This window comes from Passer domesticus, chromosome 5 (assembly GCF_036417665.1).
Source record: "Passer domesticus isolate bPasDom1 chromosome 5, bPasDom1.hap1, whole genome shotgun sequence".
Taxonomy (NCBI): Eukaryota; Metazoa; Chordata; class Aves; order Passeriformes; family Passeridae; genus Passer; species Passer domesticus.
In genome coordinates, this window is record NC_087478.1 from 76506317 (window position 1) to 76521641 (window position 15325).

The window sequence follows — 15325 nt, forward strand, 5'->3', positions numbered from 1 at the left end:
ACTTCCCAGCACATGAGTCCCAGAGCTGCCTTCAGAGGTTTTATTTTCCTTGAGATTGCCCTCATTTCCCAGACAGTGTGGTACTGTCCTGGACAGATGGCCCTAAATACAGAGAAGTTTGGTGGAGGGAGATGCCACCAGGACTTGCTGGCAGCTCTGAGCTCCAAGGGGAGCAAGGACCCTTCAACCCAGAGGGGGTGGCAGGGTGGTAGAAGCTGCTTGCCAGGATCTTTGTCCCTTCTCCTTGCTCACTGGAGGTGCTGTTCCTGGGGACAAGATTTCTGCCTTCAAGGGCACCTTGGGCTGGCTCTTTGTGCACGCTCAACACAGTTTTCTGACTGCAGCCTTCCTTCTGTTCCTCCTTGCTCTCCACTTGGGGTCTGCCTGGCTACCCGCTCACCCTGCAGGGGTAAAAGTATTTACCTCATTTTGTCAGTAAGATTCCCCAATTTGATTTGCATCTGCCATGTGTTCAGACTTGCCTATTTCTTCTTTCCAGCCCAGAGCTGGTGGCCAGGCACCGAGCAGAGTGCTGATTGAAAACCTGTGCATGAAGGCAGTAAACCAGTCAATAGGTAATTCATCCTTCCTTGGACAGGCTGGGGGATATGAAACACACTGAAGGAGAAGGGTAGGAAAAAGAATGCATTACAGATGATGGGAACATGATCTTCCTTGTCTGAGAACAAGCAATTGACTGGGCCATTCTTTGTTTTTATCCTGTGTACAGGCAGAGCCATTCGCCATCAGAAGGACTTTGCAAGCATCCTGCTCCTGGACCACAGGTACACACGCCCTGCCATCTTCAACAAACTGCCCCAGTGGATCAGGGAGAGGACCCAGGTGAAACCTGCCTTTGGATCAGCGTTTGCTGAGATAAGAAAGGTCAGAACTTGTTGTATCTTATGTCCTGCTACCAACATTGTTTCCCATTGTCCTCATCTGGACCTTTTTAGAGCCTTCCCTTAGAGTAAGGCCAAGGACAAACTGCCTGGTTTTGTGTGTTCCCAGTTCCATCGAGGCAAGCTGGATGCTTTGTGATGTGGAGCAGAGAACAGATGGTATTCATCATTATGACTTACACCTCTGAAGACTAGGTAAAGTAACACAAGTTGCTGCTTTTCTGTACCATGGACTTTGTAAAATCTCTGCCTCCTTTGTGGATATTTGCTGTTCAGTATCTGTGCTATGATGGTGAGATAGCCTTCAGCACCAAAGTCAGGAGGGAAACTGGTTGTAGGTCTGAGGCATGAAGAGAGTAGCAGCAGGCACCTACTTGTTTACAGCTGTTAAGGTTTTATTTAAATTGATTAAATACTTTTATTAAAAACACTCAAGTATGGCGAGTATTATTTAAGTACACTTAAGTATGGGGAGTAATTATTTTGACTGAACACATATGTTTTTTTCCCATCAACCACCAAGTGAAGGAGGCCTGACTGACCAATCATTGAGCCATCATTGAGCTTTTCCCAGGAACTGTAAACTAGCAGGCCACTAATTTATGTCATACTGGAGTAACACAGAGTGGTAATGGAGCAGCTCTGGGTAACATTTTTTCTCACCCTCTTTCTACCTTGCTTCAAGCAGCCAATAGATTGAAGCAGTTCATTCTTACAAGGGGAATCAAGATATGGCCACAATACAGCACTTCTCCTTTGATCATGCTTAAGCACAGGATTGCTCTGCTCTTTTTAACCCCTAAGTTTCTGAATTCAAAGTAAATTCTTAAATTTAACTTTCCTGGGGGTCTTTCCAGGGTTATGGGTCAGTGCTGGAGGGCAGCAGTAACACCAGGGACAGCCCCACAATCCCTCAGCTGTTCCCAGCTACCTCTGTCATCCTGAGCAAGTCTCATCCCAGGAGCCTTGTTTGCTTCTTTTCCAGTTTCAGCAGCTGGATGCTACCTCTCCAGGCTCTCCACAAGGAAGAAAGTACTTATGGCACAGAGCTGTTACCAGCTCCCTGTATGTTAATTAGCCCCACAGGGAAATAAACAGCTGCCTCTGAGAAACTTCCATTGTGAGTCACCTGCCCCTTGAGTAGGTCCAAACCCTGTGGTCTGCACAAGTTTTGCCTTCAGGGAGGGGAGCACCTGCTTCTAGCAGCTGGTGCCCTCCAGCCTGTGGTGCTGGGCTGTAAGGCTGGACAGCTGGGCTTTTCCTTTACACACTCTTAATTAATGACACTTCCCACTTTTACCAAAGTGAAGGCAGTAAGGACCTGCTTCCTTCAACTTCATGGAAATTTTTCAGACAGCAAGAGTTTCACACTAATACTCAATGGCTCCCATCTATGACTCCCAGTCATCCTCATCCTCCTCACCTACAGGCTGCTGTGGGGGTGGGAGGGGTGGTATTGAGTCTGACATCCGAGCAAAGGCACCAGCAGGACTGCCAGGAGCATCGGTGTTCCCAGAGGCTCCTGGTCCTTTCCCTGAAATACCTGTGAGAGAAGGAAATCACAGGTGAGTGACACCTGGGGACTACAGACCAAAGAGATTCAGCAAAGGGGAGGGGGAAAGCCATGCTCTCACCACCCAGGTAACCAGAACAGCCAACATGTTTGATGCTGCCGTAGACTTACGCCAAGGTTTAACTATAGCTCCCCCTGAGCAAGTCTTTGCTGAGGTGTGACCTCGATCTAAATGCCCCAGAAACCTGCCATGGCATCTCAAGTGCCCACATGGGCAGTGGGCCCAGCTGCCCAAGCACTGGGTTAGAAAGGACACTGCTGTCCTTCTGCACAGGTGGCTTTCAGGGTCCATCCTCTGAAACATACAGTGTCTCCAGCTGGACCTGAGGTGGAGATTCCTCTGCTCATTCTCTGTAAAGATACTCCCAGCTATACTGTGGTACACTGCCCAGGAAAATCTCTGTTCCTGTTTCTGAGGCTGTGGCTGACACAACCTGGGTACCAGGGAGTGCTCTCCCTCTTTCCTAGGGGAAGGAGCAGTCCACACTGCAGGACAGTACCTTTGCGTCTCAGCACCAGCTTGTTGAAGAGGTCTGACATCAAATCTCCACCTTGTCCCGTAGCTCTCACTGAAACAGAGCAGAAAAAGTCAGTGAAGAAAGATTAGTCTGAGCAAAGCACTATGGCAAATGCATTTCCCTGCGATACCGCCTTCAGATTAAAGAAAAAACTCCAAACCTCTAATTTTATATGACACCCCAAAACTACAGTCCATTTTCAGGTGAGGTAAATACTAGGCACAGCAGAGTTAATGGCATCTTCTGGGGAAAACCAAGAGTGGAGTTCATTGAGGGGCTGTGCATTTGCAGTCTCATTCTGCCAAAGCAGCTCCATCAATCCCCTCCCCAACTACCTCATCCAAGGTGCTTAAACTGGTTCAGTCCTGTCCCCCAGGGTTTCATTTGTGTGCCTGGTCCTGTGCCTCACATGTGAAACTTCTCCACAAGCCCTGAGACAGATGCCCTTCAGGCCTGTGTGGTTTAGCAAGTTCACAGAGCTCTGGCTGAGTGGTGAACACCTGAGACCTCCATCAGCCTGTGAGGAGACAACTGCTTTCTTCTCTGTGAGTTCACTGTGCTCCTGACTTGTCTGCCTGCCCCCAGACCCAACCTGGACAAGGAAAAGAAGTTCTGCCAAAGAGTCTGAGCACCTTGTTCTTGTTCCTTCTGCTTCTTTTTCTCCAGCTTCCTCTCCTTGACACTGCGAAGGTTGGCCTTCCCAATGCCCCCGGCCTGGCGGATGGACTCCAAGAGACTGGCACGCCCAGTAGAGGGGTTCACCACCTCCTTTGGGGCTCCTTGGACTGAAGCTGCAGGGACAGCAAGGACAGGCAGCAGACATGGGTCAGTGCAGCAGCTACAGGCCCAGCCAAATTCCCATGGGAAGGGCTTCTCCAATACCTTGACAGCATCTCATCCCACTGCACCTCCTCCCCTGCTGGAAGGCTGGGATGGCCCCCAGGGAAACAGGCTGAGGGCAGGGAGGCTGGTGCAGCTGTGGAGGAGCCCAGCCCTTACCTGCAGGCACTGTGCTGCTGCTCTCCTCGCTGACTGGCTGAGCTGCTTCCAAGGGGGCTGTGGGCTGGGGCAAGGGCGGTGGAGGAGGCACCGGAGTTGGCACAACAGGAGGTGGTGGGGGAGGTGGAGGGGGAGGAGGTGGCAAGAGCTTAGCATCTTGAAGATCTGAAATATGAAAGAAATTTTATCTGAAGAGTCCCAGTTGCAGCTCAGAGCTTCACACACCTCAGCAGCAACAGATCAGAGTCCTCAGCACCTGCAGTAGAGCACCCCTGCCCTGTGCACCATCTCTTAGCAGCAGGCAGGGCCAAGGCAAGAGTCTGAGATTCCCCTACTCTCCCTCCCCAGCTGCATCCCACCAGGCTGACACACACCCAGTCCTTGCACACTGTGCTCCCTCCTCCCTAGCTATGCAGAGAGAGGGGGAGGGAGGTAAAGAGGCTGCAGTCAGGTGAGAACTTGAGCAGGTTGCAGCCTTCCCTAAGGCAGAGGTGCAACATCCATCATCCATCCAACATCCATCTTAAAATTTCTCCCAAGGGACTTTCTGCCTCATCTCCACTTTCTAGCAATCCCTGCCTTCCTCCTTCACAGGGTCCTGGCATCAGAGATTGAAAATACCTGGTTGCAAAGGCTCCACCGACTCAGTGTTGAAAGTGGGCAGCTCTGGAATTGCACTGCTGGGGGCAGAGGGTGCAATGCCAGGGCCCAGGTCAGCGCTGTACATGAGGTCTGCAGCAATGCCAGGCAGGTCTGGCAGGTAGGAGGGCACATCAATCTCAGGGACCTGGCCCAGATCTGGCACATAGAAGTAATTTTCAGCGACCTAAAGAAACCCAAAGCAACAAGGTAAGGCAGTGACTATGTGCTTGCTGCAAACAGGCACACTGCAGGGAACAATCTAGGCAGCAGTCACAGCTGGGCTGGTGTACCTTGGTACATCAGCTATCCCTGCACCCCTGTGCTTAGAAGCTACCTCCTGCAAACCAGGCTTGGGAAAGGTAGACTGCAGGAAGAGCAAGTGCAGGACCCTTCTTAGTTTCACAGTAGCAAGTGAACTCTGAAGGGTTCATGCACTAACTGCTGCAGCCTAAATAAACCAGTCCCTTCTCCTCTAGAAGAGGATAGCATCTGAACCATTTCAAAGATTAAAATGCAGAAGCACGACCCAGTAGTTACAGGGGCTTGCTTTTGTGTTAAACACACAGGCAACACACTGTGTGCACTGTGAATAAAGAGTTTCTTCACTATACACATTATATCCTCCAGTCCAACATGATGAGCAAATGATTCCCAGGCTCCTTTTCCCAGTCCCAAATGACCCTCCAGCAAAGCTGGTACACCCCAGTCATGGCCTTTATAAGGTGTCGGGTGCCAGTCACATGTTGGGGCAGCTGGGTTGGTGCACTGCCTGCCCCACGTGTACACCAAGCACAGCCCTTTGCTCAGTCTGGCTGGCCCTCCTGTTTGCACCAGTGGATACCCCTTCCCAGCAGGAATGATGGGGATCACACTTCACCCCAGGGACCTTCTAGCAGTGGCACCTCACCCTCAGACTCTGAGGCTCAGAAGTTGGCACAATAGAGCTAATTAAGTGATAGATCCTCCAAACCTCCCTGCAGCTCTGAGGTGAAGCAGCAAGGCTGATATCCCATTACTCTCCTTTCACCACTCCACAAGGGCTTGAGCAGAGAGAAACACCTGCCAAGTGTGAGGCTTTTGTCTCACTCATCAAGCTCACACCTCAAGCACAAAAGCAGGCAAGGTCCTTCTGATAAATGAGGTACCTGCAGCCCTGTAAGGTGCTGTTGTCCTACCTGCTCACCACCCTATCAAAGTCCTTTCTTTTCAGAGAGCTGAGCAAAACCCTCTGAAATATAAGCAGCTGCATCTCACCTGTCTGTCTAGCTGTCCCCTTTTGGTGATGGAGAGAGGTGCATCAAAGAGCTTCTCTTCTGTCTCTGTTTCTAGAGCCACATGGGTCTTGGTCACTGCTCCAGCCAGAGGATCCAGGAACACATACTTCTTGTACCTAAGGGCAGAAAACAAGTATTTTAGTGATGCTGCCTTGAGAGCCAAGGCCAGAAGAAACAATGTACACAAGAGGGCCTTGGAGGCAGAGACCTGACTTTACTTCTAAAGATGGAACATATCGGGCCTTCCAGGTTTCTTCTTTTAGCTTTTCTGCCTTTCCCCTCCACAACCAGGAGGCAAGCAGCTCCCCACCCTGCCAGCGCAGCCTCCAGACTAATTCTAAAGGAAAGCCCCACTGTAGTGCCACCATGACCAAGCTCTCCCCTTTCCACCATCTGAGTCTGCAGCAGGACACCAGTGACTTGTCACTCAAGGCCCAGAGGACAGCCAAAAGGAGAAATGATCCATGGCTCAGGAAAAGAAAGACAAGGTCCAGCAGTTGAAAGCTCAAGAAGAGCTTAAAGCAGCTCTTCAATAAGAGCAGAAAGAAGAACCATGACGTGAGCCCAGTGGGAAAGGAAACTACAGTGAGGGAGGTGGTGGAGACATAAAAGCAGTAAAGTAATGGTGTGAGGAATTGTCAGGAGAAGAAGCAGTACCTAAGCTGGCACACAGGGCAGAGAAGGGCAGGAGTGACTGCCTATCTCAAGGCTGGAAAGAAACAAAAGATGAATAATAGGAAGAACTAAGCAAAAGAAAATGCAAAATTGGGTTGGATCAGGTGAGTAGAGGATCAGGTCTGGACAAAATAACTGCTTCCACCCAAGGCAAAGAGCAGGGAAGGTTCCCAGCTGGAAGCCAGCAGAGAGGTATCAAACCCTGTCCTATCAAGAGCTTGATGGGTAACATCCCCAGGAAAGCAAGCAGTCACTGCTGTGCCTGAGGAAGGGAAAGCTCCCCTGAGGACAAGCAGGGCAGGTGAGCAGCACAGCACTGCTCCAGCTCTCACAGGTTCTCGGTGGTATTGAAGAGTAGCAGGGAGCTGAGGGAGCTGATGTTCCTGGGAAGGCTGCCAAGGCCTTCTTCTGCATCATCCTCCTGGTGAATTTTGGTGCTCACGCACACAGGGAAATACTTGAGCTTTTCCTGCAAGAAGACAGATAAAAGGTGGTAAGGCACTAGAACCATGGCTGCTGAGGCAGCTCTCCCCAGCCACCACAACCCACACTGCTGGATGCACTGTATGGTCTGGGAACCCTGCTGCTCCCTCTCTATCTCCCTTTGAGCTAGGAAGTACATGGACAACATTGCAACCCCACAATCATGACAAGTGTGGGCAGTTCAGACTGGTGGCAAGTGCTTTTGGTGCTGTGGATGGGTCATACCAAACGTGTGACTCTGGCAAGTATCCACCAGAATAAAACCACCACTCTGGCTCTATAGTCAGAGGCAGGGATCAAGCACCACAGCCTAAATGGCTTTTGTTACAGTGTCTCCAATTATGACACATTTTCATGCAGGAAGAGCTCCCCACACATCTCTGTTACCTTCCCTCTGTTGCCTTCACTTGATGTTTTAAGAGCTGTGATTGCACTGGTGGGGTAGGCAGGGAAGGCAAAGGAAAAAGAGGTTAGGAAAGAACAGAGTGCCTGCACTAGGCAAGAGATCAGGCAGAAAGGAGTGCACAGGGTGGAACGTGTGCCAGATGGTTTTGCAAAGCCCGAGGGATTTGCAGGAGTTTTCAACTCTAATGAACTGAAATCTTCTCTCTCTCAGTTCTAAAACTTCATGCATAATATATAGAGCTCCCTTTTGAAAAGGACTTATTACATCTGAACTGCCTGACTTTTACAGAGCACAGGAGTTGCCATCCCACATCAGGCCAGTGTTTCAGCTGGTGTGACAGTGCCCGCTGCCACATGCTCTGGGGGATGAAGCTCAGTGCCCACAGAACTCTGCTCTAGAGGGAGGAAAGGCATCAGTTCCTGAACAGAGACAGTTTGATGAACAAACCTCCACCTCAGACCCCTCTGCAGACCCCTCCTCAGCCCCTTCTGAACTCTTCACAGTTCTTTCTTCCCAACTAAGGCAAGCAGCAGCTACCAGGCAGTAAGTGTTCATACCAGGAGAAACCAGAGCACTTTGTCAGGTTAAGTAGCTCACCACATCTGTGGTTTTCTTCTGCCACCAGAGGATGACACTCCAAATATTGTCCACAGCTTCCTACTGCCTCACTACTTCCAGCATCCCTGCACCACCCCACTCTCTGAGTCCCTCTTCCCTCCTTGTACTTGTGTGGGAGACATAGAGACCACTGGTGGTTCAGTTTTAAGACCACATCTCAAGGACACAAGCAGTTCCTCCTGATTGAAATTTCAGTCTTAAATCTGGTAGCCAGAAATCCAAGGAAATGGCTTAGTCACTGTTCAGTTAATCCACTAAGAGTTTACATGATGCTTGAGACTATAAAATGCTATAAGAAAGGACCTGTAAGATTTTATCTAATTCAGGTTCCAACTTGTGAAAAATACATTGAAGTTAACACCTTCTATTTTTTAATGGAAGCAATAGGCAAAAATATATAAATTCTTATTTAGAGATTGTAGAAGCAGAGACTCAAAAATAAAAAGTTTTTTGATCATTAATATTCATTTCCCAATGTTTAATTTTTTAAGCATGAGGGAGTACTGACTTTTTTTTGCTAGAGCTGTTCAGACACATTTAGCACTCAAGTAATTTTTTTTTAATTCTCTCTTTGTATATTTCAGTTCACACTGGAAGATTGTGTATCACTTTAAGGGTGTAGTGAGAACACAACCATTACCTACATTTAGTTACAAACCTCATCTAAGGAAGCTATAAAAGCACTAAGTATGAGTATTCTGAAACGTGAAATATAATCCTTTTAATTTAAATGCCATCAAAGTGCTAGTCTTACTCAAGTACCTAGATATGCTCTGAAATTTGGAGCTTCCACACACTGTCAAAAATATCCTGCAACTGTGAATCCACAAGTTAAGTTGCCAATTAAAAATTAGTTTTCTTCTAGGAACATTAAGTTTTTAAGCCAAAGTTTGGCAACCTTGACCTGCTGAAGTCATGGGGGTTGCCTGAATGCTCAAACACCCCAACCTGGGGTCTGGCACCTGGCAGGATCACATCCCCAAGGACACTGCATTTTCAGGCATCTTTATTCCAAAGAACCAACAGTTAAAAATATATCAAGTCACTCTGGTTCTTCAGTTTAATTAAACACTATTAGAAATTGAATTGGTGTGATGTACCAGAAATCCCATTCCCCCCACACCAATGGAGTGCTGAGGCCAGCTGGGAAAGTATTTCAAGATAAACAAGTGACAAAAGCCTGGTTTAGCCTCCACATGCCTATGGTGGGCTCTGGGAGAGGCAGAATTCACAAGGACACGCCAAGTTACTGACACTTTTGAAGCCTAGCAAGGTTTCTCCAGAAGTGGAGGGTAACTTCTGCTTGGACTTCTTCCAAAGCCCAGGGAGACCATGTCTCCCACCCTGTTTGCCAGTCTCCTGAGTGGCACGTGCAGCACCCAGACACAGCTCCCACCACACAGGCAGTGCCCAGTGCCTGGGAAGCCCCACAGGGCTGCAGCCAGCTCCCAGCTGAGCCCTGCCTTGCTGCTACCACTGCAGTGTGCAAAACAACATGCTTTCCAGGCTTACCACAAGCACTGTGTTTCTGGCACTCTTACCCAGCAGTGCTTGCCTTACCAACCTAAACAGCATCCTCTAAACAGCTGAGTTTTCACTTGCTTGGGGTTGAGAGGGCAAGAAGGAATTCCAAGGGGAAAGCATTTAAAATCAGCTGCAGAACCACACACATTTCCAACTCAGTTGCTTACCCCCCAGAGCAAAAACCCTAAAGGCTGAGCACAGGCTGCCACCACTTCCCCTCAAACTGAATTAGCAGTTTGCTTTTCTGATGAGGTGTTGTGTGCACGTGTGCAAGTGGAGTTTAGCAAAGGCCACTGTGCCATCAGCCCCTCCACCCTTCACCAGCTGACAGCAGCATCCCCCACCCCAGAGAGGAGCTGCAGGAGCTCGTGTGTGTGAGCTTGGCAAGAGTGACAACTGCTGCATGAGGCAGACTCAGCAAAGCCACAGAAAGATCAACAGTCCCAAAAGAGGATCAAAAGATGGGTCGCAGGAGGGGAGCAACCAACATCCCCCAGGGCCTGAAACAAAGCCCCTGTGGTGATGGCAGCTTTAGTCACAAAGGGCAGAACATGGCAATGGTACAGGGACTGACTGGGACTGGAAGAGATGGCATCCCAGGCACATGGCTGTGAGGAAAGGCACATGGAGCCTACTGGAGCCAGCAGGCCATGTGAACAGGCACACCATTTGCTCTTTGTGGGTTACTGCTTTTTAACAGCTGATGTTCTTCTCAATCCCTGCCCTCTGCAAGGGGCTGTACTTTGGCACCATCTCCCTGTCTGCTCCCTGCCTGCCTCTGCTCCCCCCACACTCCAGTGGGATGGGGCCAGTGCCAGCCACCAGCACGTCCCATGCAGCTCTGCCTGTGCTACTGCCAGGACTGGAAGGAAGCAGGAACCCTGCTCAAGTTTGCCAGCTCTCCATTTGGCCAGCAATCCTGCTTCCCTGGCCTGGCTGAAATATTCATAACTACCTCTCTGTGTGAAGTCTCAACTCCATTAACACTCAGGGAAGTTTAGCATGATAAATTATTCAGTGGCAGCTTTATTTTTGGCCAAGTCATACAAGGATGAGGAAGGAAGTCTCTTTAGGGGTGGAGAGCAGGGAAGTTGTCAAATTGATCCTTAACCTGCTAGGAACAGCACATCTGCTACTCCTGACACAGCACATACACAGCAACTTTTAAACTTTAAGCATGGCAACTCTTCCTCCTCTCCTTCCAACTCAGGGAGAGTGCCTAAATGCAACGATTTCCTGGGGCAGAAAAATGCTCTAATGAATGACTCCTTTTTCTCCTGACACACTCAAAGCCTTCTTATCTTCCCCTCTCACCAGAAGTTGTACCAGAGCCTTCAGAAACTATTTCTGAAACAACTATGAGCTTGATCCCAGCTGCCTCACTATGCACAGCCAGAGCCTTAAGCCCAGGCAGCAGCACTCACCAACACCACTGCAAGAAACAGCAGCATTTAAGGAAATGGAACTGCTCCAGAGACTTGGCAGTTCACAGCTACCCAGACAAGCTCTTGTACTGACATGGCCCTCTCCACCTTGCATCTCCATAAGCTTCCCAGTCTGATCTCAAACCCTCCCCACCACTGACAGGCCAAATGAAAATACTCCTAGCCTATGTCCCAAAGGCCTGGCCCACTTTATCAAAGAGAGTAACAGCCTCCAGGTTCTCTTTGCTGTCCTTCCCAAGGTCTGTTCTCCTCCTTACCTGCAGAGCTTTTTCATCCAGCATTTGGTGTTTGCTCTGAATCTTGTGTCTTGGCCATTTCTGTTTAGCTGGGTCTTCTGCACCAGCAAAAATTGAACTGTACTCCTGCAGCCGTTCAGGGGCTGGATACTTGGCACTGGAAAATACCTATGGAGAAACAAGGAGGGACTAAAAAATTCCAACTACTAGGCAATCCTACAATGCAGAAACATATGGAGAGGAGCAAACATGCAATCTGTGCTGCCAGTGGGAATGGACAGCCTTGGGATCAACAGGCTCCTAAGGGCTCTGTGCACAGACCCCAATATGCATGGACTGCCACTTCAGAAACTGGAATTGCCAGAGCTTTTCTCTCTCTCTAAAAGGACTAGGAGATCTCTGGCAAAAAGGCTTCCACTGGTAGGAAAAGAGTTGGAAATACTGTATAAAATGAAGCAAGAATGGGGAAAGAAGGATTTTCACCAGTTTTACATGGCTCAATGGGATTAAGATGCACTAAATAGGGTCTCTCTGACAGCAGCTTTCATTTAAATAAGTGTCTATGAGCCTGAAGTGAAGGTGTTAGGCTTAGCTCAGCACATGTCTTTTCTCTTTCTCAGGAAGCAGTTGGGACATAAACCTATAAAGGCTACATAAAGCCTGGAGCTGTGTGGCTCATGGGTCTAAAATTCATCCATTGGCCCAGTCAGGAATGGGATTCTCACCACAATCCTGCTCAGCAGTAAGGCATGAAGAGGTGAGTGGGCAGCAGCTGTAGCAGCTGAGCACCTTTTCTTCTCCAGAGCTTATGTCAGGAGTAAAGAAAGAAGGAAGAAAGGAGGCCATGCAGCCCTCACTGAAGTCACTACCTTAATAGCCTTCTTGCTGCCCTTTATCTTCTCAATCTTGGCCTGGGCGAGTGTGACTCTCTCCCCAATTGCCTGGAGCTGTGCCCGGCTGGCCTCCACCCGCTGAGAGATCCTAGGAGACAAGGACACTCCTTAAGCTGAAGAATCAGTGGCTCTTTTCAAAACAGCCAGTTCCCAGCTCCTCAGAGAAGGAGGTGAATCTCAGGGGAGCAGGTTGTTTCACAATGAAAAGCAGTGCTGGTTGAGCCACCCTTGCATCCATCCTGTTGAGAGCTTTAGGTACTCCAACATGAAGTAGGATTAATCCATGACTCACAGCACGATGTTCCTGTGGCTGTTTGAGGCACAGAAACATGGAAAACTGTCAACACAGAGTGTTGAAAACACAGGGATGATTTAATTTTTGCTCAGGAGAGCTCAGACAGAGTCAAGACCTTTTCTGCCTCTCACACCACTACAAGGAGTTGGGAGAGGACACAGCCAGGACACCTGATTCCAACTGATCCAAGGGATATTCCAGACCCTATGGCATGATGCTCAGCATATAAATTAGGGAGAAAGTTGGCTGGGGTCCATTGCTTGGGGACTGGACAAGCTTCATTGAGTTGGTGGTGAGCAATTGTTTTTATTTTCATCACTTGTCCTTCCTGTGTTGTATTCCTATTTTTTTTTGTTATTTTCCTTAACATTATTATTATTATATTTCAATAATTTAACTGTTTTTATCTCAACCCATTAATTTTCTCACTTTTACCCTTTTAGTTCTCCTTCCCCCACTCTGCAGGCAGTAGGGTGAGCAAGGGGCTGTGTGGTGCTTAGTTGCCAGCTGTACATAAACCATACCACTAGATGAGCATCAGAATGCTTTGGGATGCTGGGAGCAGGCATCAGCTCCAGCTAATGATGGAGCCACCTCCTCAAAGAGGCCTCCTTCCCCATGCATAACCAGCAGATTCTCCCAGCTACAAGGTCAAAAGCTGAAAAGCCTTCTGAACTTTCACCCCAGTTCCACTGGAACATTCTGTGCCTGTAAAAAGCAATCTCAAGTATTGTCTTTAAATTTCACCAAGAGTCTCTCTTTGCTTTTGAGGAGAGAGCTCTCATGCTCTTTTTCTGCTGTGTCTAATTCCCTTCAGTAATGAATTTGAGATCAGCAGTGATCCATGATTCCCAATACCAAACTGTACCAAATCCATCTTTTCCAGTATTTTCACTTTGGGCAGCACATTCTCTATTGTAGTATAGAAATACAAAGCACCTCCCTCAATGTAGATAGTGAAAACCAGCAAGAACAAGCAGCCTATTCTTGTATCATTCTGAAAAAAACCCCTCACTTTCTCTAAACTTCAAGTATTTCTGTTTGTTTATAGCCATGCTCTCCTCTTCCTGGAGGCATGAAAAACTCTTCCTTATGCATATGGCATGACAGCACACAGCCTGTTTCTACCTTATTCTGCTTGGAGTGGGAGATGAGCAAAACTGAACCTCATGAGATTCTCCCTCTCAGAATTATTCTCCATTACCCCATTTTATTTTAAACACAGTCTAACAGCTTGTATTTTGTACCAACACCGAGTACAAATCTGTTCATGATTTCCTTCCCACACCCTCCCTCTGCCTCAGTGGAGTAAGTTTGTATCACTTTTACACTTGATAGGTTCTCAGAGTAGCTTCTGTTGTTCCTTTCAGTGTGCATTTCCTAGCACCTGTCTGCAGCAAATTTCATGTGTCATAGGGCTGTCCCATTGCCTTCTTTTGTTCAAGTGTGAGATGCCTCTGAAGGACCTAAATCTTTCCTAACTGCTCTCACCAGCAAATTTTCCCACCTCACAGTTCACCTCTTTTCTAGAGGTTTCATAATTTTATTGATTGACACTATTTCCAGTACTGCTCTCTAGGGGCATCTGACTATTTTTACTTCCTTCAAAGCTGAAAAAACCTAGTCATTTATTTCTGCTTTGCTGCTCTCCTTCAAATCAATGATGCAATTTTCTCTCTCACCTGAGAGTAGACCTCTCTGCTAGAAAAACTCCACAAAGCTTTCCTGAAGCTCCAAATAAAAGTGAGGTATCAATTGCCTTTTAGGCAGTACCCTGCTGACTTCCAGACACAATTTTCAGGCTCTGACAAGGCACATGTTTCTCTCCCAGAAGGATGTACTAAGCAAATGGTTATGCAAGCTCAGGCCTGGAAAGCAGTAAATGTTCTCCTCCATTTCACTTCATGAATGTGAGTGGGTGCAGTGAGGCAGTCAAACACCTCCCTCACTCCCTTTCCTGCCCCACATTATCCCCAGGGCTTCACCACGTACCAACCTCTTCCCTTCCCTTCCCTCACTCAAAGAAAAAGAAGAGGGGAGAGACATCCAACCCCACTGCCCCCCAAATATCATCAGGGAAAGGAGACCATATCAGGCAGGCAGCCTGCTCCCAGCACAAGCTGGGCAAGTTGTCCAGTGCCAGCTCAGCTGTTTCAAACCATGATGGACCTTCTCTGAGGCACTCTGTACATTCTCCTGTGATCTCCTGCTCAAGGATTTGACAGGCCAAATCCCACTGACCTTATAAGATCTGCAAAAAACCTTCAGTTGGGATGGTACAGATGCAGGCCCACAACACAGAAGGAATACATATCAGTCTACAGATTATTTGTTGCTGAACCAAAAAAAAAAAAAATTAAATAAAAATTAAACCTCCTTAATCCAACCAATCCAAATTCATGTGTACAGGCTCCTAGAAGTGCATGACAGTTATCATGAACAGTTCAAGATACAGCTGTATGTGTTAGTTAGAAGAGATCATACACCATATACCTTACCAGAAAAAATACATGGAGAAAACCTCCTCATGTTTGATCAACCTATTTCTGCTCCTGTGGAAACTGAACTTGCTCAAAGCACTCAACCAATTTTTGTAAAGAAGAAACAGGAAGGAAGGGATGGAGGGATATGGCCAAGGATTTCAGGGGCAGTGCTGGAGGAAAGGTGGCATTCAGACCTTAACTTCCATTAAAGGGAAGACAAGGACAATTAGGACAAGAGGGATTAAGCGTTAATAAAATGGCCCAATACTTCCTCTCAGAACCAGTTGCTCAGGCAGCCAAAGTCACCATGAGCATCTGAACCTACCCCATGCCTATTTTCTTAGTCATTGCTGTGTTAT

At 48.0% G+C, this 15325-nt stretch overlaps 2 protein-coding genes across 14 annotated transcripts in view; one reads left to right on the forward strand and one right to left on the reverse strand.

Annotated features, from left to right (window-relative positions):
• Positions 1 to 8551, forward strand: part of DDX11 (DEAD/H-box helicase 11) — a 30244-nt gene extending 21693 nt beyond the window's left edge. For 8 of the 12 annotated variants that reach the window (XM_064421191.1, XM_064421197.1, XM_064421193.1 and 5 more), the window contains 3 exons: positions 500 to 575; positions 731 to 885; positions 1012 to 1332. In XM_064421191.1, coding sequence (XP_064277261.1) covers positions 500 to 575; positions 731 to 885; positions 1012 to 1041 — 261 coding nt within the window. In that variant the 3' untranslated portion in view covers positions 1042 to 1332. Of the gene's footprint in view, positions 1 to 499; positions 576 to 730; positions 886 to 1011; positions 1333 to 2943; positions 3819 to 4586 lie in introns of those variants that run through there. The other 4 variants (XR_010362800.1, XR_010362799.1, XR_010362801.1 and 1 more) reach the window with 4 other exon arrangements.
• The window catches only part of WASHC1 (WASH complex subunit 1), a 36738-nt gene continuing 22688 nt past the window's right edge, over positions 1276 to 15325 (reverse strand). For both annotated transcript variants that reach the window (XM_064421199.1, XM_064421200.1), the window contains exons 3-11: positions 12165 to 12276; positions 11317 to 11463; positions 6916 to 7052; positions 5889 to 6024; positions 4614 to 4818; positions 3993 to 4157; positions 3626 to 3784; positions 2976 to 3044; positions 1276 to 2445 (exon numbers count right to left, since the gene is read on the reverse strand). In XM_064421199.1, the coding sequence (XP_064277269.1) occupies positions 2294 to 2445; positions 2976 to 3044; positions 3626 to 3784; positions 3993 to 4157; positions 4614 to 4818; positions 5889 to 6024; positions 6916 to 7052; positions 11317 to 11463; positions 12165 to 12276 (1282 nt within the window). In that variant the 3' untranslated portion in view covers positions 1276 to 2293. The remainder of the gene's footprint in view (positions 2446 to 2975; positions 3045 to 3625; positions 3785 to 3992; positions 4158 to 4613; positions 4819 to 5888; positions 6025 to 6915; positions 7053 to 11316; positions 11464 to 12164; positions 12277 to 15325) is intronic.